Source organism: Antechinus flavipes, chromosome 1 (genome assembly GCF_016432865.1).
Source record: "Antechinus flavipes isolate AdamAnt ecotype Samford, QLD, Australia chromosome 1, AdamAnt_v2, whole genome shotgun sequence".
In the NCBI taxonomy this organism is placed as follows: domain Eukaryota; kingdom Metazoa; phylum Chordata; class Mammalia; order Dasyuromorphia; family Dasyuridae; genus Antechinus; species Antechinus flavipes.
Genome location: NC_067398.1, coordinates 358790880 through 358815780, shown reverse-complemented (window position 1 = coordinate 358815780; position 24901 = coordinate 358790880). Strand labels below are relative to the sequence as shown.

Below are 24901 nucleotides of genomic sequence, written 5' to 3'. Positions count from 1 at the left end.
TTTTTTCTATTGGGTCCAACTCATCATGACCCTCTTTGAATATTCTTGGCAGAGATACTAGAATAGTTTGCCATTTCTTTCTCCTGTTCATTTTAGAGATGAGGAAACTGAGGAAAACATGGTAAAGTAACTTGCACAGGATCATCCAGCTAGTAAAGCGTCTGAGACCAGGTTTGAATTCAGGAAGATGAGTCTTCCTGACTCCAGGTCTAGTGTTCTATTTCAATACTCTAGGAAATTCTTTAAGACTACACACTCTTAAACTATTTAAGACTCTTTAAAACTCTTTAAGAGTAGCAATGAAGGTGGCAACTTGCTTTGGAAGAGTTTCCACAATTGGGAGTTCCCTATGCAAATGAAATCACTAGTCCAATCTCTATTTCTATTCTATGTGCAAAACAAATGTAATAGGTGAAGAGGATGCAAAGATAAAAATGAAGTAGTTCTTTTTCTAGGAGAGCTTCCAAAACATGCAGATCTCATTAAAGATAAGTAAAAGGCATTTAGAAGAGACTGAAGCACTAGAACTAAGGAAATCAGGGTAAGTTTTTTGGAGCTGATAGTGCTTGATCTGCATCTTGAAGAAGGGAAGGATTTAGGCAAAGATGAAGGACTGTATTTTAGGTAATGCTCTGACAGAGTATTAAGTTTAGAGACCATCCATTAGTCTAGGCAGTAAAGCCCAGGGGATAGTACAGGAATTTGGAGTCAGGAATATGAGTTCAAATCCTTTCACAGAAACATCACATCTCACAGAAATGTAATAACTGTGTGACCTTGGGAATGTCATGTAATCTTTGTCTCAGTTTCCTCATCTGTAAAATGGAAATAATACTAGTACCTCCCTGCCCTGGATTGTTGTGAAAAACAAATGACAGCATATATAAAGCACTTAGCAAACTTGAAAAGTGCTATTTAAATGCTAGCTTTTACTACTAGACATTATTTTGCTAAATTGTCAAATTCACAGAGGGGGACAGTATGAAAAAAAGGCTTGAAGAGAAATGGAAGCTCCAATATTGAAAGACTTAATGGATGATTTGTATTTTATACCATATGCATTGGTATATGCATTCATATGCATTGAAAAGCCATTGGAAGTTTTTGAGCAAGAGAAAGACATGAGCAGATTTGTGCACTTAACCTCTGCCAGGCTCAATTCCTGCAATTGTCCAATAAGAACAAAAGCATCTATCTCTGAGGATTGTGTTAAGGAGCAAAAGTGATAATATTTGTAAAGCACTTTATTTTGGCCATCATGTGGGAAAGGGATTGGAGAAGGGAAAGATGGCAAGAAGACTAATCAGGATATTACAACAGACCAACAGAGAGATGAGAAACCAGTGCATATGTGATCACAGAAAATGAAATAGAAGTGAATGAGATAGAATCAACAGGACTTAGAATCTGGCTCAATATGGGGAGTGATAGAGAGACAAGAATCATGCTAACTTGGAGAATACCAGTAGGGGAGCAGTGATACCAGTGCAGAAATAAGAAAGTGCAGAGAAGGGCTGGGCTGATAAAAGAAGAGAATGGGTTTTGTTTTTGAGACATTTAGCAAGAGGTATCCAAGAAATGGTTGACAACGTGGGACTGATGTTCAAGAGTGAGATTAAGGCTAGATACACAGATTAGGGGGCTATCTCTGAAGAACTGACACTTGGGAGCTCCAAAAAGAGAATATAGAGGAAAAAATAGGACCCAGTCTAGGGAAAATCCTAAGCTAAGGGGCAGAAAAATCTGACTCAAGGGACTGGGATGACATGGCTAGGTAGGTGGTAGGAGGATAAGAGAGCAATGTAACTTAAATAAAGCAAGGAAGGAAAGAGTGTCCAGAAAGAGGAAGCTTGGCCAACAAGATAGAATGTTAATTTTATTTTGTATTTGTTAAATCCAGAATTGGAAAAAAAAATCTAAATGAAAGCAAAAAACTTGCAAAGGATTCAAGGAGGACAAGGACAAGGGAAGGCAATCTATATTAGCATTCAAAAGATCATTCTAAGCTTGGAGAGAATATTTGCATATTGCAAAGGATTGAGAAATAAGGGGTAACAAGGAAGTAGAGGCAGTGAAGGTAAAAAAAAATCTTTCTAGGGTTTTGGCAGTGGAAGAGATTAATTGAAAAGCAATAATTCGAGGTGATGTCGGACAATGGTTGAGACTAGAATAATATGGATTAGGACAAACAAATGTGTATGATCTTTCTTCCATGGCATTTAGCAATATGAAGCATGAACAAAGGAAGAGGTGGGAGTAAGGAATGGAAACATATTAATGATGATAGGACGGTGGGGGCAAGGGAGTCAAGGGTAGAAAAAACATATAATTTAACTGCTTTTCTATGAAGTCAAGAGAAGAAAGTAATGTTAGTACATCTATGATAGTCTAGGTGAAGAGTGGTTAAAAGGATTGCAAAAGTCATGTTGAAGATGAAGAATTAGCTTACAATCAATGAGGCAGAAGAAGAGAAGACTTAAGGTATAATCATCTGCATGAATGACTGATAAAGAGACACTATATAGAGTATAAGAGCTGATGAGGGTATTTGAGGGGACATCAATATGCATATTAAAATTCTTCAGTATCATAGGCTATAGTGGAAAGAAAGGCTGAGTTCCATGTGAAAGAAGAGATAATGATTTGAAGGTAAGCAAGGATTCAAGAAGCTATAATGGGAAGGGTGTAACAGATCCATCTTTGCATTGCACTTAAAATATCTGTGAAATATTAATCAAAACATCTCATATACCTGGTTCTTCCAGTTATATTCATTCTAGTTATATATCTACTCTTGCCAGGAAAATTTAATATAAGAATTCTTAATTTGAGGTCCACAGACATGAGAAGAGGTCCACAAACTCATTTTAAAAATTTTTTTTCAACTATATTTTGATATAATTGTTTTTTCTAATCCTATGAATTTAATTTTATGAATTTAAAAAGGTCACGCTGAGAAAAGGTCTATTAAACTTTACAAGATTACCAAAAGGCCCCACAACAGAAAAAAATATTATGAATTCCTACTCTAAGGTGAAGAGGGTTATAAAACTGAAAATATTTAGACAATTAATAATTTTTGGCTATCTTTTACCAGTCAAATAACATTATCTATGAAGACCACTAATATATTCCCTCTGTTCCATCCCACTCTTCCTCCTCACAATAAAATTTGAATGAGTCAGATATTTGCCTTTGCTTATGTTGTAGGAAACTGGCAGCAAGCAGCATCTATTCACTCCACATGTAGAATGATGATAGCTATTTCCTCTGGGAATAGACCACATTATTCCTGTCTCCTATACTCCAGTCAGTAGTCACTCAGTGCACACTGTTCTTTTAGGGCAGGGCCTAAAACAGGAGGGGGTCTCATTCCTGAGAAAGCAGCTTCATTCTGTCTCCTTCTCTCTCCAGTGAGGAGACTCAATCACAAAACAAGCACTTCGTCCTCCTCCACAAACCAAACCAGGAAACTAAGGGGGGGACTTGGGACTGATGTGTGGAGAAGTTTTCTCTGGACCTATTCTACCAAGCTCCCTTCAGAGCCAGGCAGTGGGGCTGATCTGGTTAAGGAGCTATCTCCTTTCCCCTGAGGTAGCTCTGTGAGAGGCCAAACTAATTCTCCCTTTCATTCAACACAAAACAATAACGGGGCACAAAATATCAAGCAAGCACATGGCATTTCTTTATAGATCAAAAAGGAAAGAGCCAAGGGGTCTGTTTTAGGAAGACAGTACAAAGCAATGGGAAAATTTAATAGAAAAGGAACAGATATTCAGAAAATACTCTCTCTTGTCCACTGACAGGAATCTCAAAGCTGGGTAGAGACCCAAGGGGACATGATATCCAATCACTAACCCTCTACCCATTTCCCCTTTCCAGGACTGGAAAGCATATCTAGCTAGCCCTCTTTTAAACAGATATGGCAGGTAGTTGTCTTCCTGCCTTTTTAAAGAGCTCCTGGGATAGAGGTCTTCTGCCTCCCCCTCCCTTGAATAGCTTTTTCCAAGACTTTACATTTGATCTTTCAGCAAATTATTCTTTATGTTTAACTCAAGTCCCCTGGACATATAAAGTTGAAGTTTTTGGATCACCCTAAGATAAATGGGGATTCTTTATCAGTTTTGAAACTGGGAAGAACCTGCAAAATCAACTAGTCTGACTTTTCATTTTCCAGAGTAGGAAACCTAGGCCCCAAGGGGGAAAGTGAATACGTGAAAATATAATAACAGGAGGAAGATTCAAATCCAACTCTCTGACATTCAAATCAACGAGTGCTCCTCTTCCTACTCATGTCTGCATATTTATAAAGGAATATATATTTTGTTTTGGGCATGAGGACACAATGGTAATGAAACATGTCTGTATTTGAAAAAGGGTCTTATGAAGGCATATTGTTTTATCCCAGAAGGATTTTGAGAGAGGGAATGTCATGCCCCTGGTAGGCAGGGAGGGTATAAGTTTGGGCAGCAAGGAGGCCTTGTAGTGGCCTTCAAATAATACTGGGTTGACAGGTACCTGCAAATAATAATAATAGTTAGCATTTATAGGGTGCTTTAAAGTTTGCAAAAATATTTTATGAATATTATCTCATTTAATCCTCAAAATAACCCTGGAAAGTATATAACATTATTACCCCATTTTATAGGTGAAGAAATTGAAGCTGAGAGAGGTTAATTATTTCTTCAGAGTTACATAGCTATTAAGTGCCTGAGGCCAGATTTGAATTCAGAGTTTCTTGACTTCAGATCTAAAGCCTTACTATACAGCTAGCTCCTTTGGGAAGTCACTGTTCACTAGGAAGCACCAAGGATGCTGATGCTGCATCAAGGACACCATGGGATCTTGTTGGAGAGCTGCCTAGAATTGGAAGTATGAAGCTATTTCTAAGCCATATTTAAAGCCTGGAAAAGAGAAGGAATGGAAAAGAAAGCAATGAGGGCAATGGAAATGAAAGCAAGCAATGGAAGAGGAGACCTTTCAACCAAAGAAACTGGCATCTCTTGCAATGCCGATGTTTATGGCTTCAGTACAGAAAAGCAAATGGTCATAGAGCAATGTTGCTTCATAGTTGGAAAGGACCATATGGATCATCTAGTTTAGTCTAATATTCTCATTTTACAGAGAAGGAAACTGAGATTCCATGGGCTTAAATAATGGCAAAAGTCATACAGAGCTGGAGACTTGATTTTCCTAGGTCTCACAATATAACTTATGCCTTATATATGCTAAAAGTCTTGTTTTCTCCAATTATGAACATTTCTGAGTCCTGGAAAATGCAGGTGCTACAACACGGTGAGGCTTTTGGGGAGGTAATTAGTACAGATCATCTCAGAGATGACAGAAGGCAGCAACTGTGGTTGCAGTTCTTGGAAACTCTGTCCAGTGGGAGTGAGAATTGGCAGGAAATCAATGGTGACTGGACAAAGGAAATCTGAGGGGGGATACTATATAATACAACTGCCTAACTATAAAGTCAAAACTGTCTAGAGAATAAAGAAAGGCCAGAGAAGTGAACTTGGAGAATAGGAAGAGAAGAAGTATTGACAAGATCATGGAAAAATGAAGAAGTGCACTAGGATGAATGAAGTAGAGGGAAGGTCTACCCTACCAGGAAAGTCTGGGGTATGGAAGATAAATATCTCTGCACCCAGATATTTTGGGAACTAAGATGAACATAAAATCAAAAGAAGTTCTGCTTCTAAGATACAGACCCTGTTACCCTAAAGGCTGAAAATAGCTTCAAAAGTTATTTAGGGATGACCTAAGGGATAGCAAAGACATGCTTGGGTAATCAAGGGCAACCAGGATATTGGAGGAATACACCTAAGCTTTGACGTTCATATCAAGGAATCTTTCTGACAAAAATAGAACTAGAACCTACTTTCTAGTTCATTTAAACAAAAAAGTGCCTATTATGAACAGAGCATGATAAGTGTGATTATTCTAATAATTGTGTTTCCACACAAACCAATCTGAACATCTTGGCCACCCCAAACCGTCACTTAGCAAGTAACCCAGGTAATTCTCGTAATCATTATAGACAGAGGGAGAAGTTGGGAGAGAAGTGACCTCATGGGGCCATGATTTCTCCATTCTCCCAGCAGTCAGGATTTTTCCAGTGTGTCTTACCCTACCTTTGTCAGTTCATCTTTCTCCTGGCTGTGGACGTCTTCGAGGATCTTCCTCTCTGAGTGGGCTTTCTGTAACTCTGCCCGGAGGCTCTCAATCTCTTCCTGAAGGCTCAGTCGCTGGCTGTCGTCCCCATCTTGGCTCTGCTGGTATCTTATCAGCTCCTTCTTCAGCTTCTCCACCTCCATGTTGTGGGCAGAGGTCACTGTGGAGAGCTGCTCTGTCAGGCTCTTGAATTCTTTGTTCTGCAAAGAACAACAGCTCCCCTTCTCCAGACCCTCCCCCAACAAATGGGGGAAGGACAGAGAAAGAGAGAGAGACAGCGGGGTTACTTTGGCCAGGCAAGAGCAGGTAGGTTAAGAGAGGAGAAACATCTCAGACAAAATAACACTTCAAGGTTATGACATGCTTGAGAGGTTTCTCAGTGTTTCACTAATAAAACTGGGAAAAAATACAAAACCACCCCCAAACAATCGATATCAGTATCTATAAAACAGTCTGAGATGTTTATGAGGCATCTCCTGAGCTAGAAGCTGGCTGACAGCTGCTGTTTGGGGATGGCAGCTAGCTGGCTCAAAAGCCAAGCAACATCATGCTGAGGAGATTCCAAGAAAAAAACTTAACACTGAACTTGCTCACTCTATAGCCTTTGGCTGTTCAGTTGTTCAGCTTTTTCCCAAAGGGCCCCCCTCCTACCCTAGGAATCAGCCAGCACAATGGGCTGCAACCCAATCGCTGACTCCCAGACAAAGGACCCCTTCAGGCACAATCCCCCATTCCCCCCTCCCCCATCTCATACCACTACCCCAACAGAAGTTTTCTGACAGACCTTGGTACTCATTCCCACTACCTGTTCATAATTACTCATCCTCTGAGGCCCTCTCTTGGCTTTATTATCCTATCCTTTCATCAAAAAGGGTCCAAGATGTCACAGACCTGTCAATCAGACTGTCAATTAGATCATCAACTGAATCTTTTCAGCACCTGCTGTGTTCTTAGCATGCTGCTAAATATTGAGCTGACAAGGATGTTAGAAAAGTATAAGGTGCAAGTCCTGTCCTCAGGTAGCTTAGAGTCTAGTTGTGGAATGACATGCAACAGTTAGAGAAAACATGAGATTGTACTGAACTGCCTTTAAGTTGTGAAAGACAAATTGTAAAGTGTTAGTCAAGGTTAGCTGAAGTAGCTAGCCCAATGGAGGAGATGGGTAGTGAAGAGGGGAGCAGAAAGGATCCTTCACTTAAGCAAGCTATCCACTATCTACTGAAAACATTCATTTCTACAAACTCCCAAAATAAATGAAAAGAATGCTATTTTTCTGAGATGCATTCTGGGAAGCTTGTGCTTAGCTTTTCGATATAATCCACACAGGAAAGGAAATAAATACAACTAACACACTTGTGTTACGAATGTTAACACAAAAAACTGGAGCACAGACTACCTAAGAACAGATTCTGGGGAGACCCCTAACAAGAAAAGCCAATCAGACAAACAGCTCTGTTCTATAATAAGATTTGGGCACCAGCAATTAGTGATAATACAATACCACACATCCAAGAGCCCAGTTCTCTGATAAACTGATGACAAATTAAGCTTTAAATGCTATATTTTTCATAAGCTTTAAACTCTATATTTTTTCCAGTAAATAGCCAAAATATAGAAATCTCACCACAATGATAATCTCTAGGTTACTACCCAATATTTCCACATGTCCTGTATAGTCTGAATATCAGCCTTGCTTTCAGGAATGAATCACAAATAATATATATTTTTTAAAAATCCCATTACATTGTATCCACTTTATAAATTAATCTCTTGTGACTCATTCCCAGTTTTAACAAGGACCATTTCTGCAAGAGTTTTTTTGGGAGAGAAACACAAGATTATTGCAGTGTCCACTATAACTTTTTCTTTTATCAACCTATTGTTGTTCATCTTTGGTTCTTGAAGAGAACCCATAATATTATGAAGGAGAATTGGATTTAAGTATGATAGAACTCTGAAGTCATTGGCCTCATACTTTCCTCCAGAATCATTGGAATCCAGTGGAGCCCAAGATGCAGCAGATGACCTTGTCCTTTCTAAATTAAGATCTTTCGCAGGTCTCTGTTTCAAGTTGGAGGGAAAACTCAGCTCAACCTGGCTTCTCAGACAAGGATGTCTGAATTGCAATATCACCTACAGTTCCTCTTAAGTCTAATAGTACTGGAAGGATGTAATATGTGGGAACATGTACTGGGTGATTCCTGCAGTGAATATGTGGCTATAACAGGTAATGAATAATTATGGTAAGGTGAGAAAAGTGGGTTATCAGAGTGGGCACAAAGGAAAAGGAGAGAAAGGGCTGGAAAAACTGTTAAATTTTTCAGTGGGAACATTTACACCTTAGAAATCAACAAAGTTTACAACTCAGGGCTTGCTGTGTCCTATGTGCACAGTTATTAAATGTTTACCAACCTACTCTGGATATAGGTTTGTTGTGTGGAGGCACGGAATAGCATGGGCAGGGCATACAACAGTTATCCTATCCTGGACATTTCCACAAATCACATTTCCTGGGAAACTACTTCCCACAGAATATAAATGTTACGACATCAGTCAAGGTTAATACTCAATACCCTTCTCCGTGTACATATGTAAGCACTTCAATCTTACATCTTCACATTCCATCTCTTCAAACTAGACCAGATACAATTACCCAAAGTATCATCTGTCCTCTCTAGCTTCCTAAAGCACTTAAGAGTTTACCCTGCATATTCTGTACAAGAAATTCAGTGTAGTAGAAAAGGTATGGACATGGAACTAAGATACTGGTTTCACTGAGTGATTCTTGCCAGCTCCTTAACCCGAGTCTCAGTTTCCTAATCTATAAAATGGGGATAATACTTTTACTACCTACTTCCCAAGACTACTGGGAGACAAAAATTTTGTAAATCTTGAAGTGATATCTCAATCCCCCTTAAAACCTTTAAGGGTTCCTCAGTGCCTCTAGGATAACATGCAAAATTTCTTAGCCCGACATTTAAGAGCTTTTCTTAAGGCTGTCATCCTCCTCTGCAATCAGTCCATAAGTATTTATGATACATTCACTGTGGCCCAGACCCTGCACTTTGTGCTGGGAGGATATAGACCAAAGCAAGAGTCCTGACCCTCAAAAACCTTAAATTCTTACATTTTCCTGTTGCACAGTAGCTCCTTTTGCTTCTGAGCTCCTATGAAACACATACTAGCCTCCCTACTGGGCTGTTTTTCTCTTGGCCCTAAGTGCTGGCAAGTGTTTGAGAAATAATAAAGGCATCAGCAGAAAGCCTGTTTTTTTCTATCAATCTAACAGTGGTTTGATTTGGGGATTAGTCTCAAACACTTTCTTCTTTTTCTGAACTTAGAGGCAGTCTTATTTTTTAATGAGATGAATCAGAAGGTCCCTGATAAGCTGATGCCATGCCCCAAAACACCCATGAGAAGCACTCAGAGGTCAAAAGGATTGGAAACACATTGTGTGCTTCTGTGAACACTGTGACACGGGGCTTGCTCCCTGACAGATGTCCAAGGGGTCTGAGACAAGAGGCAACTGGACACCTGCTTCACTATGAGACAAATGAGTTTTGTGTGTATTTAACACAGTGCTTGACACACAGTAGACACTTCCCCATCCCCTTCATGATCAATATCATCATCATCATCCAAAACTAAATCACTGAGAACACACTCTGTACTTATGGCTTCAATGTGACAAAGAAAATGCAATAGTGTATTTGAAGAAAGAGTAGGACTTTCAGAATCAGAAGGGAGGGACAGCAGAGATCACCTCTTCGAACCCATATGTGGAAAGGAATTCTCTGTACAGTATATTAGGATAACTATTGCTACTACTCCTACTACCTATTATATGCTCCTTACTATTACTATTTATATAACCCCTGTACCAGATGGTATATTAAGCACTTATTATCTCATTTGATCCTCACAACAACCCCTGAGGGTAGATCTTGTTATTATTTTTATTTTATAGATGAGAAAACTGAGGCAAACAGAGGTCTTTCTGATTTTAGACTCAGCACTCTCTTCATTGCACTATCTGACAGCTAAGTACATCTGATGGTTGTTTGAGAGCCATCTCTGTAGCTCTCATTTCAGATAAGTTTCACGACCTGCATGTCTGATGTTTCCTGGGATGGAAGCAATTGGTCAGAAATTGATATACTTACTTGGCAAGTCTTTGCCTGAGAGTTTCTGATGAAGGAGAATTCACTGATAATATCTGACATATTTATTATAGACCTTTAAGATTTGCAAAAGGACTTTTCATAAATGATTTCAAGCAACTTTCAGATTGTCCTTCACTGTTAGAAAATTTTTCCTTACATTGAGCTAAATGTCTCTTTGTGAATTCCACTTATTTCTCCTAGTTCCATCCTCTGAACAAATTTAATCACCGTCCCACATGAGAAACAGTTTTCCCACTACTTTTACATAGCTCTGACATGCCGTAAGGGCTTTCTTCTCTATGTTAACATCTCCAATTCCTTCAGCTGATCCTCATATGAATGACAGAAGTAAAGCCTTACTAAGGAAGTCCCCCAAACAATGGGGTTATCCTGGAGATGAAGGACATATCCATTTTAATCATGTTAAAAAAACTCCCAGGATTATAGACTGAAGACTAGAAGGTACCTCAGAAGCTATCTAATCCAGCTTTCTCATTTTACAAATGAGGAACCTGACATTTAATTTAAATTACTAGCCCAAGCTCACATAAACAACAAATACCTGATGCAAGATTTGAATCCAGGTCATTTTGATTTATGAGTCTATCATAAATGTTTGAGAGTTGCAGATCAGATTTTCTAGAGACAGGAGGGATTTCTTTTTTTTTTTTTTTTTCTTTTTTTTTTTTAAATTTTATTTATTTTTTTATTTAATAATTACATTATATTGACACTCAATTCTGTTCCGATTTTTTTTCCCCTCCCTCCCTCCACCCCCTCCCCTAGATGGCAAGCAGTCCTTTATATGTTGGATATGTTGCAGTATATCCTAGATACAATATATGTTTGCAGAACCGAACAGTTCTCTTGTTGCGTAGGGAGAATTGGATTCAGAAGGTATAAATAATCCGGGAAGAAAAACAAAAATGCAGATAGTTCACATTCGTTTCCCAGTGTTCTTTCTTTGGGTGTAGCTGCTTTTGTCCGTCATTTATCAATTGAAACTCAGGTCTCTTTGTCAAAGAAATCCACTTCCATCAAAATATGTCTTCATACAATATCGTTGTCGAAGTGTATAATGATCTCCTGGTTCTGCTCATTTCACTTAGCATCAGTTCATGTAGGTCTCTCCAAGCCTCTCTGTATTCATCCTGCTGGTCATTTCTTACAGAACAATAATATTCCATAACATTCATATACCACAATTTACCCAGCCATTCTCCAATTGATGGGCATCCATTCATTTTCCAGTTTCTAGCCACTACAAACAGGGCTGCTACAAACATTTTGGCACATACAGGTCCCTTTCCCTTCTTTAGTATTTCTTTGGGATATAAGCCCAGTAGAAACACTGCTGGATCAAAGGATATGCACATTTTGATAATTTTTTGGGCATAATTCCAGATTGCTCTCCAGAATGGTTGGATTCGTTCACAACTCCACCAACAATGCATTAGTGTCCCAGTTTTCCCGCATCCCCTCCAACATTCATCATTATTTTTTCCTGTCATCTTAGCCAATCTGACAGGTGTGTAGTGGTATCTCAGAGTTGTCTTAATTTGCATTTCTCTGATCAATAATGATTTGGAACACTCTTTCATGTGAGTGGTAATAGTTTCAATCTCATCCTCTGAAAATTGTCTGTTCATATCCTTTGACCATTTATCAATTGGAGAATGGCTTGATTTCTTATAAATTTGAGTCAGTTCTCTATATATTTTGGAAATGAGGCCTTTATCAGAACCTTTAACTGTGAAAATGTTTTCCCAGTTTGTTGCTTCCCTTCTAATCTTGTTTGCATTAGTTTTATTTGTACAAAGGCTTTTTAATTTGATGTAATCGAAATTTTCTATTCTGTGATCAGTAATGGTCTCTAGTTCATCTTTGGTCACAAATTTCTTTCTCCTCCACAAGTCTGAGAGATAAACTATTCTATGTTCCTCTAATTTATTTATAATCTCGTTCTTTATGCCTAGGTCATAGACCCATTTTGATCTTATCTTGGTATATGGTGTTAAGTGTGGGTCCATGCCTAATTTCTGCCATACTAATTTCCAATTATCCCAGCAGTTTTTATCAAATAATGAATTCTTTTCCCAGAAGTTAGGGGCTTTGGGTTTGTCAAACACTAGATTGCTATAATTGACTATTCTGTCTTGTGAGCCTAGCCTTTTCCACTGATCCACTAATCTATTTCTTAGCCAATACCAAATGGTTTTGGTGACTGCTGCTTTATAATATAATTTTAGATCAGGTACAGCTAGGCCACCTTCATTTGATTTTTTTTTCATTAATTCCCTTGAGATTCTCGACTTTTTATTGTTCCATATGAATTTTGTTGTTATTTTTTCTAGATCAATAAAATATTTTCTTGGAAGTCTGATTGGTATAGCACTAAATAAATAGATTAGTTTAGGGAGTATTGTCATCTTTATTATGTTCGCTCGGCCTATCCAAGAGCACTTAATATTTTTCCAATTATTTAAGTCTGACTTTATTTGTGTGGAGACTTTTTTATAATTTTGCTCATATAATTCCTGACTTTCCTTTGGTAGATAGATTCCCAAATATTTTATGGTATCAACAGTTATTCTGAATGGAATTTCTCTTTGTATCTCTTGCTGTTGGGTTTTGTTGGTGATGTATAAAAATGCTGAGGATTTATGGGGATTTATTTTGTAGCCAGCTACTTTGCTAAAATTATGAATTATTTCCAATAGCTTTTTGGTAGAATCTCTGGGGTTCTCTAGGTATACCATCATATCATCTGCAAAGAGTGATAGTTTGGTTTCCTCATTGCCTACTCTAATTCCTTTTATATCATTCTCGACTCTTATTGCCGAGGCTAGTGTTTCTAATACGATATTAAATAATAATGGTGATAGTGGGCAACCTTGCTTCACTCCAGATCTTACTGGGAAAGGTTCCAGTTTTTCTCCATTGCATATGATGCTTACTGATGGTTTTAAATATATGCTCCTGACTATTTTAAGGAAAAGTCCATTTATTCCTATGCTCTCAAGTGTTTTTATTAGGAATGGATGTTGGATTTTATCAAATGCTTTTTCTGCATCTATTGAGATGATCATGTGGTTTTTGTTTGTTTGGTTATTGATATAGTCAATTATGCTAATAGTTTTCCTAATATTGAACCAGCCCTGCATTCCTGGTATAAATCCTACTTGGTCATAGTGTATTATCCTGGTGACAATTTTCTGTAATCTTTTTGCTAATATTTTATTTAAGATTTTAGCATCAATATTCATTAGGGAGATTGGTCTATAATTTTCTTTCTCTGTTTTCAGCCTACCTGGTTTAGGTATCAGTACCATATCTGTGTCATAAAAGGAGTTTGGTAGGACTCCTTCAATCCCTATTTTTTCAAATAGTTTATATAACATTGGAGTTAATTGTTCTTTAAATGTTTGGTAGAATTCACATGTAAATCCATCTGGTCCTGGGGATTTTTTCTTAGGGAGTTGATTGATAGTTTGTTCTATTTCTTTTTCTGAGATGGGACTGTTTAGGATATTTACTTCTTCCTCTGTTAGTTTGGGCAAGCTGTATTTTTGGAGGTATTTTTCTATTTCATTTAAGTTGTCGAATTTATTGGCATAAAGTTGGGCAAAGTAACTCCTAATTATTGCTCTAATTTCCTCTTCGTTAGTGGTGAGTTCTCCCTTTTCATTTTTAAGACTAACAATTTGATTTTCCTCTTTCCTTTTTTTAATCAGATTTACTAAGGGTTTGTCTATTTTGTTGGTTTTTTCATAGAACCAACTCTTAGTTTTATTAATCAATTCAATAGTTTTTTTACTTTCAATTTTATTGATCTCACCTTTTACTTTTAGAATTTCAAGTTTAGTGTTTGACTGGGGGTTTTAATTTGTTCCTTTTCTAGCATTTTTAATTGCAAACCCAATTCATTGACCTTCTCTTTCTCTATTTTATACAAATAGGCCTCTAGAGATATGAAATTTCCCCTTATTACCGCTTTGGCTGCATCCCATACATTTTGGTATGATGTCTCATTATTATCGTTTTCTTGGGTGAAGTTATTAATTATGTCTATGATTTGCTGTTTTACCCAATCATTCTTTAGTATGAGATTATTTAGTTTCCAATTATTTTTTGGTCTACTTCCCCCTGCTTTTTTGTTGAATGTAATTTTCATTGCATCGTGGTCTGAAAAGGATGCATTTACTATTTCTGCCTTACTACATTTGAGTTTGAGGTTTTTATGTCCTAATATATGGTCAATTTTTGTATAGGTTCCATGAACTGCTGAAAAGAAAGTGTATTCCTTTCTGTCTCCATTACATTTTCTCCAGAGATCTATCATATCTAGCTTTTCTAGTATTCTGTTTACCTCTTTGACTTCTTTCTTATTTATTTTCTGGTTTGATTTATCTAATTCTGAGAGTGCAAGGTTAAGATCTCCCACTATTATAGTTTTACTGTCTATTTCTTCTTGCAGCTCTCTTAGTTTCTCTTTTAAGAATTTAGATGCTACCCCACTTGGTGCATATATGTTTAATATAGATAGTGCTTCATTATCCATGCTACCCTTTAGCAAGATATAGTGTCCTTCCTTATCTCTTTTAATTAGGTCAATTTTTGCTTTAGCTTGATCTGAGATCAGGATGGCTACCCCTGCTTTTTTGACTTCACCTGAAGCATAGTAGATTTTGCTCCAACCTTTTACCTTTAACCTGCATGCATCTCCCCGCTTCAGGTGTGTTTCCTGTAAACAACATATTGTAGGATTCTGGCTTTTAATCCATTCTGCTAACCGCTTCCTCTTTATGGGGGAGTTTACCCCGTTCACGTTTATGGTTAGAATGACCAATTCTGTATTACTTGCCATCTTGTTAACCCCGGTTTATGCTTTCCTCCCTTCTTTCCCCTTCCCCCCCCTTCCAAGTATTAAGCTTGTGAGCACCCCTTGCTTCTCACAGCCCTCCCTTTTTAGTGTCCCTCCCCCCGCCTTAGAGTTCCTCCCCCTATCTTACCCCTTTCCCTCCCAGTTCCCGTATTCCCTTCCGCTTAGCTTATTCCTTCCCTTTCCACTTTTCCCTTCTCACTTTTCAATGAGATGGGAGAAGTTTCACCTTAGATTGAATATGTCTTAAGATTTTTCACTTAAAGCCAATTCTGAAGGCAGTAAGATACCCACTATATTCATCCCCCTCCATTCTTTCTCTCAGGTATAATAGGTTTCCTATGCCTCTTCATGAGATGTACTACCCCCACTTTACCCTTTTTCTGGTACAATGTCCTTTCCACATCAATTTCTAGAACAAGGTATACATGTATTCTTTATACATCTATATAGTCAAAATATAGTTCCCAAGATTAATCTTTACCTTTTTAGATTTCTCTTGAGTTCTATATTTGTAGATCAAACTTTTTGTTAAGTTCTGGTTTTTTCATCAGAAATAGATGAAATTCGCTTACTTCGTTGAATGTCCATCTTCTTCCCTGGAAAAAGATGCTCATTCTCGCTGGGTAAGTTATTTTTGGTTGCATACCAAGTTCCTTAGCCTTTCGGAATATCATATTCCAGGCCCTTCGATCTTTTAATGTGGATGCTGCCAGATCCTGGGTGATCCTTATTGTGGCTCCTTGATACTTGAATTGGGTTTTTCTGGCTGCTTGCAATATTTTTTCTTTCATCTGAGGGTTCTGGCATTTGGCCACTATATTCCTTGGTGTTTTGATTTTAGGATCCCTTTCAGTGGGTGATCGATGAATCCTTTCAATGTTTATTTTTTCCTCTGTTCCTATGACTTCTGGGCAGTTCTCTTTGATAATTTCCTGGAAGACGGTGTCCAGGCTCTTTTTTTCATCATGTTTTTCTGGGAGTCCAATGATTCTCAGATTGTGTCTCCTGGATCTGTTTTCCAGGTCTGTTGTCTTCCCCAGAAGGTATTTCACATTTTTCTCCATTGTTTGATTTTTTTGGATTTGCTTGACTGATTCTTCTTGTCTCCTCGAGTCATTCAATTCCACTTGTTCAATTCTGATTTTCAGTGAAGTATTCTCTTCACTCACTTTTTTAAAATCTTTCTCTAATTGTCCAATTGAGTTCTTTTGTTCTGTGGAATTTTTTTCCATTTCGCCAATTTTGTTTTTTAGAGAGCTGTTTTCTGTTTCCAGTTCACTAATCCTATTTTTCAAGGATTTTACTTCTTTATCCACTCTCTCTTTAACTTTCTCCAGACTCTTTTCCCATTTTTCTTCTAGCTCCCTTGTGAGAGCCTTTTTAATCACTTCTATGAGGTTCATCTGTGCTGAGGAACAGACGATCTCCTCCTTTGGGGAATCACCTGGGGACTGCCTGTTTTTAGTCTCCTCAGGATTTAGAGTCTGCTCTCTATCTGTATAGAAGCTGTCAAGGGTTAAAGTCCTCTTCAGCTTCTTGCTCATTCTGTCTATTAATCAGAGACAAACTACCAAAGAAAAACAGAAAAAACTGGAGTCTTTCTTTGGGGGGGGGCTGGGTGTGTTATCGAGCTTCCTCTACAGACTGCAGGGGGCAGCAGTGAGGCACTAGCAGGACTGTGCTGCGCCTGCGCTCTGAGATCCCAAAGCGTGCTGAGTCACTGAGGGGGGGAAGGGGGGGGGCGGCCAGGTCCTGAGAGACTCCAGCTGTTTGCGGTTGTGTTCTTCAGCCCCGGTGTTTTTAGCTTCTCTGCTGGGCTGCTGACTTGCTGCTGGAGTAAAGTATCCAAACCTGTAGCGAAGCTCTCCCCGCAGAGACGGCTGCGATCACTCCCCACCCCCTCTCCAGTCTGCTCCCGTGCTCTCACTGCCGCTGCCCGCCGCCTGCGCCCGATCTAAAACCGCCCCAGCCCTCCAGTAAAGACAGACCTTTCTTGGCGGATCTCAAGGATGGCTTCTCTTGGTAACTATTTGTGGGTTTTTTTCAGTCAAGCATTGATTCAGAGGCTTGTAATGAAGTGGATAGTGAGAGAAAGCGCGGAGCTTATGCAACTGTGAGCCTCCTCTCCGCCATCTTAACCGGAAGTTTCACAGGAGGGATTTCATGAACAGAATGATTCTTGGAGAAATGAAAGAATCACTCACATGTCTCCTGCTTTAGAGAGCAAAGCTATAACATAAGAGGCTAGGAATCTAGGCCTTGCTCCCCTTCCAACCCTCATTTTTATAGTGAACTATTCAAACAGGTTGTTGCCAGTCTAGAAGTTCCAAAGTGAGTTTGCCTTCTGGATGGAATCTAAACCTCATGGGGTTCCTATGAGCCTGGAAAGGATTATATATAAACTCTAAGGGAGAATTCATCAGCTTTGTCTTGTTGGTACCAATTTCTACCAGGAGGACTATTAAGTCCTTTTTGTGTTGTATGAACTTTCTATGGGGCAAAATAAAGGAGCTCCTCTACCCATATATGCTTTATACTTTGAAAGCGTGTACAGGGGCCTTCCCCCCCCCCCCCCATGTACTTACATTTAGATGAAAGTTTTATTTGGAGATTTCTTTCCATAATTCTGAATGAGGACAAAAGAAGCCAAGGGAAAACAAAATGTTCAGCCTGCCATTGAGGTTGGAACAATATTGTCTAAATTCAGAGTTTCAATGGTACCTTGGCCATGTTACAAATGGACTAGAAATGAATTTCATATTTGAATCACCTGACTTTGAATACCTTCTGGCTTATCCATATCAGGCCGAAAGCGTGCTGTCCAAAACTGAATATAACATTCCAGATGGACCCTGGCTAGACCAGAGCACAGGGGACCAAGTGCCTTCTTATCCTAAGAAATATACTTCTCAATATAGCCCATTTAATTGTTGTTTAGCTTGATTGTCTTTCCTCATTTACCTCCTAGAGTGAAAAAAACTAACTGAGAAAAAAAAAGCTGTTGGTTAGTATTAGACACTGGTATCCAAAATTTCTTCTCATTAGTGTGATCCTTGGAAAGAATAATCTCTATTACTTCCTCAGGGTTAGGAGACCAATAGCTCTAATTTGCCACTGAGGTCTTTGGTTTTTTCAGGGGCCATATTCATAGCTTTCACATCAGAAAGCTTCTTGATCTGGATGTCTGATATTTCTTGGGCTGGGAGCAATTGATCAGAGATACTGAAACACTTACCACCACTGGCAAAAAAGCAGCTTCAAAAGCATTTTCTCAAGAACATTTCTTCAGCAGAAGGCACAGGTTGTCTCCCTCCAGTAAAATAAAAGTTCTTTGAGGGCAGAGATTTTTATTTTTGTCTCTGAATTATAAGTGTCTAGTAAAGGGTCTAGAACATGCATTGTAGGCACTTATGAATAAATGTTTAAGTGACTGTTGTTCATAAAACACAAAGAAATGTCTTTCTTGTATGGTGTTATAGTTTAGTAGTCAGAATCTGGTTTAAAATTGGGATGATTTTGATTCTAGCCCCAAAGACTTGTATACATAAAGCATAACCTTCTGTCATCTGTATATATTTGTTTGCTTGTTTTCCTTATTAGATAAATTAGATATATTTGTGTCTATATCTATATATAGCGCTGCTTTAAGGTTTGAAAAATTATATATATGTATAAAATGTGTAATAATATGTTTATTATATATATATATATATATATATACATACATATATAAAATTTATTCTTCACCATAATCTTGTGAACTAGGGGCTATTATCCCCATTTTACAGATGAGGAAACTAAGACTGGAAGAAGTTAAGTGATTTGTCCAGGATCACATAACTAGTAAATATCTGAGAAAGAATTTGAACACAGGTTCCAGTGCTCTCTATAACACCTTTGCTGCTGTTGGTCAGTCATTTCAGCACCATCCAATACCCCATTTTGGGTTTTCTTGGCAAAGATATTGGAATGGTTTGCTATTTCCTTCTTCAGCTCATTTTACAGATGAGGAAACTGAAGCAGACCTTGCCTAGGGTGATATAGCTAATTTGAATTCAGGTGTTCTTGAGTCCATGCCTGGTACCCCTAGCAGTCCATGCTCCATCTAAATGTGTTTGGAGCCTCCTATCTTCCTTCATTGTTGGCATTCATTCTTTCAATCAATCTGATAACAAAATAACTATATATAAAACAATATGTTAAATGCTAGAGAATCAAAGGGGAAAAAAATACAATCCCTGCCTTAAAGGGGAGTGGACTTCCCTAATGGGGAAGACAACACAAACATAAAGCAATACCTGTAAGGTACATAGAGAGAAGGTTAGATGGAATATAGGTGTGTTATATATAGTCTCCAGGATCAATTACAAAATCCTCTTGGCATTCAAAGTCCTTCCTAACCTACTCCCTTACCTATCTTCCTCACATCCCATCATACTGATCTCCTTGTTCATTAACAAGACACCTCAGGACATTTTATCTGGATTTCATTCTTGGAACACTCTTCCTCCTCATCTTTATCTACTGGTTTCCCTGGCTGCTTTCTAGTCAAAACTCTACCATTTACAGAACACATTTTCCACTTTCTCCGAATTCTAACGTCTTCCTTCTTCTAAACGTTGTCTATTTATCCTGCATATTTTGTCTGTTTATATTTATTTGCTTGTTTCCCTTATTAGATTGTGAGATCTAATTGTCTTTTGCCTCTTTTTATAACCCAAGTACTTAGCACAGTGCCTGGCACACATTAGACATTTATTAAACATTTGCTGACTAGAAAGAAAAGGCACTATCATCTTAAACTGGTTTACAACCTCATATGGGATCCTGTAACTGTTTGGGGGTCACAAAATGATGATTTATTATCAGTAAATGCTTGATTTGCATAGCTATTTTATATATCTGCATACCTGGGATCACATAAAAATTTCTTGGGTAAACAGGGCGTTGAAAGTAGAAAAAGTGTAAGAAGTTCTGATTTAGGGATACAGGAAAGATTGGCTACATTCAAATATTTGCTCTTATTCTTTCTGTTTAAAAAATACTTTTTTTTCTTCTAGGTAGCTGCAAAGTGAGTTTTCCCTTGAGATTGAGATAGAGAAAGAAAAGTACTTCATTCAGTATCTAAAAGATTGGCCCTTGTCTGCAAAATGGCTTTTCATCTTCTGGTGAAGACGTGGTTAAACTACTACAGTCTTTCTGGTGTCAAATAGTGTTCATCACTTTCTTTGACAACCCAGTCATGCCATTATAAAAGGCCAACAAGCCCTCAGCTAAACGGTGACTTTGAAGGTACAAATCTAAGGGCATCTGGGTTTCACCAGCCTCCTCATCAAAGCTCCAGAGGTATTCTTTTTAGACATGTAGGGCTTCTGGAGCCTCACAATGAGCCTACATGACAAATATTTAAGAAGAGAGGCTTGGGCAAGCAGATGCCTTATCTCCAATCCCCTTCTCTGTTTTCTGCTGCCATCTGCGGACATGTGATGCTTTCCAGATGTGTGCCAGGCAGGAAGCTTGAAGCAAAACACTCTTTTTTAAAAAAAATTAAAGCCTTTAAAAATAGGGTTTTTAAAAAGTGCCTCTCTGGTTTTTTTTCAAGCATGTGGATTGAAAATGCCTAGGTTATTTTTAATCTCCCAAAGACAAGCTGAGAACCAGAAGGACGTTAGCAGTGCAAATGAGGAAATGCATATGCAAGAGCTGGCATTAACTTAAGGGCCAGACTTGTAGAACATTCAGAGTTCATGTTATGGTATATTGAAGCAACGAGCCTAATGTTCCCCCAATTGCACTTTGCTAACAGGGTGAATAGCTAACACTTGTATTCTCAGAGAGCTTTGCTGACCAACTTGTCACCTATTACTCCAGGACAACTTCACTATGAAGATGTGGATCTCTATTGAGATGGGAGTCCCCAATGAATACAGAGAGGCTTGGAGAGACTTACATGAACTGATGCTAAGTGAAATGAGCAGAACCAGGAGATCATTATACACTTCGACAACGATATTGTATGAGGATGTATTCTGATGGAAGTGGATTTCTTTGACAAAGAGACCTAACTGAGTTTCAATGGATAAATGATGGACAGAAGCAGCTACACCCAAAGAAAGAACACTGGGAAACGAATGTGAACTATTTGCATTTTTGCTTTTCTTCCCGGGTTATTTTTACCTTATGAATCCAATTCTCCCTATGCAACAAGAGAACTGTTCGGTTCTGCAAACATATATTGTATCTAAGATATACTGCAACATATCTAACATATATAGGACTGCTTGCCATCTAGGGGAGAGGGTGGAGGGAGGGAGGGGAAAAATCAGAACAGAAGCAAGTGCAAGGGATAATGTTGTAAAAAAAAATTACCCTGGCATGGATTCGGACAATATAAAGTTATTATTAAATAAAATAAAATAAAATATTAAAAAAAAAAAGAGATGGGAGTCCCCAAGAGTTTGACTTGTAAACCTCTTCCTTCTTTTCCTTTCCAGACTAGGGTCTCGCTTCCAATTTTTATACCCTTTTTTTTCACTCTTTGGCTGTGCATATGTGCCATGTTTTCATGATCCACACCCATAACATAGCTGTCTCCTACCACCTTTCTTCACTATAACCTTAGCACTTTGCTGCCATGTGGGCATCCATGAGATATTAGGACAGTGTGTCTACATATGAATTGCCTCAACTGGGTGTTATGAAAGTTAATAAATACCCAGAACAGTAAGAAGTTAATTGTGATCCTCATGGATGTAGAGGGTCTTTACTTCCAATTCTCTAACCCATAACAGTTCTCTCTCCTTTGTTTATTCCTCTTTCCTCTCTGTCCCTTTTCTCCTCCCTCCTCTCTCTGACTATAGTAGAATTCCTCAAAAGACCCTTCAGGAACACAGTATTGTTACTACCTTTCTTTTGAATTATCTGCTGTATGAATTAATTAGGCTTAAGCATATTTCTTTCAGAATGCTTGTGAGTGATTATCACATAGAAAAGCCACACAAAAATTCATGTTCAGTGATGAAAAATACCTTCCTCAGTTTATATTCCCCCACCAGGCTACTTCAATTTCAATTTAATGTTTGCTATAAGCAATGTACTGAGTTAGATATGGACACAACACCAAGCTTGAAATCAGGAAGACTCATATTTGTGAGTTCAAATGTGGGCTCCTACATTTTACTGGCTGTGTGACACTGGGCAATTCACTAACCCTTTGGCTCTTATTTCCTTCTCTATAAAATGAGCTGGAGAAGAAAATGGCAAGCCACTCCAGTATCTTTGCCAAGAAAATCGCAAACAAGCTCACAAAAACTCAGACATGATTGAAAAATGACCCAATAACAAGGGATTTCTTATTGATGTTGTAACCTGCATATATAACGTGACCTCCAAGAAAGAAAGGGCTTTTCCTGGGTAATTGTAATTATACAGTGTGAAGATGACTAGGATTCAAGCTAGTATAGGGAAATATTAAGCAAGCATATGAAGACACAGAGAGAGATTGCACTGTCTCTACAAGTAGATTGCAAGCTTTATGAGGGCAAGAGCTGAGTTTACCTTTGCTTGAGTTTATCTATATAACAAGACTTTCCATTTAGAAAGAGATCCATTTAAATTTATTTAATTGACTGATTGAGGTTATATAAGGCAAAGCTTTTCAGGCAAATTGAGAGAAAACTTTAGATTCTTGAATTAACTTCTTATTGAAATTACTCATGCCTTGAGGTTAATCTTTGTTTTTATTTTTCCATACCCTAGGACACAATATCTGACATATACTTGCTCAATCAGGAAATAAGCACTTATTGAGCATTTATTATGTTGGCAGGAATTGTTTTAAGAACTGAAGGTGGGGGGGGTACAAAAACTAAAGCCAAATAGCTTCTCTCCTCAACAAACTGTGCTGGCATCTACAGCACAAGGGAGAAATCTATTAATCTTTCATTCTTTCTCATAAGCTTTCATTGAAGATCCAACATTCTTCTCTAGTCATCTCCTTCAATATATCCAGAGCTGGGGCAGTTAGGTGGCACAAACCCTAGAGGCAGGAGGACCTGAATTTAAATCTAGTCTCAGATATTTAGTAGCTGTATAACCCTGAGCAAATCACTTAATCCCAAATGTCTCCTAAAAAACCCCCAAAAAAACAAAAGTCCAGAGCTCAAGTTTTGCTGATGATGCCCAAAGTAGGACTGACCTGATCATCAATCTTCCTCTGCAGCTGGACCACTTTGTTCTCCATTCCCACATTCAATCGTTTCAGGTGCTCAGCAGAACGGGCTTCAATCTTGAGAGCCTTCAACTCCCGCTTTGCCTTCAAGCGCCTGAAGGCACACTGGATGACAATGGCCGCCCTTCGAAACTGCAAAAATCTCCTCCTGGCCATCCAACCTCGGGCATGTTTCTGGATCGTGGTGGCCTTGTGTTCCAACAGGATCTGGTGACAGACAAACAAAACCTCAGACCTGATCCTGCCCGTCTCTCCTTACCTTTCTGGGAATTCCAATTCAAAACAAAAGGAAAGGCAATGGATGAAAAAAGAAGCAAATTTTAGAAGTTAAATTCAGAGTGATTTTAGTCAAGTTGGAGAAGATCTGAGAAGTGGAAAAAATCTCCTTGCAAAAGGACACCCCATTTTTAGTTTCCTCTCTTTAGTTTTAAGAATTTATCTTTTACTAACAAAATCCAACAGTCAGAGTTACAAAGAGAAATTCCATTTAAAGTAACTACTGATAGTATAAAATACTTAGGAATCTATCTGCCAAGGGAAAATCAGAAACTTTATGAGCAAAACTACAAAACACTTTCCACACAAATAAAGTCTGATTTAACCAATTGGAAAAAATATTAAATGCTCTTGGATAGAGTGAGCAAATATAATAAAGATGATAATGCTATCTAAACTAATCTATTTTCAACAACAGTACTATATGATGATCAATTCTGATGGACCTGGCCATCTTCAGCAATGAAATGAACCAAATCAGTTCCAATCGAGCAGAAATGAACTGAACCAGCTATACCCAGCAAAAGAACTCTGGGAGATGACTAAGAACCATTACATAGAATTCCCAATTCCTCTATTTTTGCCTGCCAGCATTTTGGATTTCCTTCACAGGATAATTGTACAGTATTTCAGAGTCCGATACTTTTTGTACAGCAAAATAACAATTTGGTCACGTATACTTATTTTGTATTTAATTTATACTTTAATATATTTAACATCTACTGGTCATCCTGCCATCTAGGGGAGAGAGTGGAGGGAAAGAGGGGAAAAATTGGAACAAAAGGTTTGGCAATTGTCAATGCTGTAAAATTACCCATACATATAACCTGTAAATAAAAAGCTATTTAAAAAAAAAAAAAACTAATCTATTTGTTTAGGGCTATACCAATCAGACTCCCAAAAAACTATTTTAATGACCTAGAAAAAATAACAACAAAGTTCATATGGAAAAACAAAAGGTCAAGAATTTCAAGGGAATTAATGGAAGGAATTTATCTTTTAAACCCAACATGGTTCAACAATGTTGTTAAGAAAGCTGGGGGATTTCTCTATTTTCTTTTTTTTTTTTTAAGTCAAAGAATCACAAGATGATTACAATTAAAATAATAAAAAGAATAATAAAAAGAAAGAAAGAGAGAATTGTCAACAATCCCCAGGACACTATCCTTA

At 38.0% G+C, this 24901-nt stretch overlaps 1 protein-coding gene across 1 annotated transcript in view; it reads right to left on the bottom strand.

Annotated features, from left to right (window-relative positions):
- Window positions 1–24901, bottom strand: part of MYO5B (myosin VB) — a 518558-nt gene that overhangs the window by 82796 nt on the left and 410861 nt on the right. Inside the window, exons 21-22 of the mRNA XM_051969631.1 lie at window positions 23423–23662; window positions 6138–6377 (exon numbers count right to left, since the gene is read on the bottom strand). Coding sequence (XP_051825591.1) covers window positions 6138–6377; window positions 23423–23662 — 480 coding nt within the window. The remainder of the gene's footprint in view (window positions 1–6137; window positions 6378–23422; window positions 23663–24901) is intronic.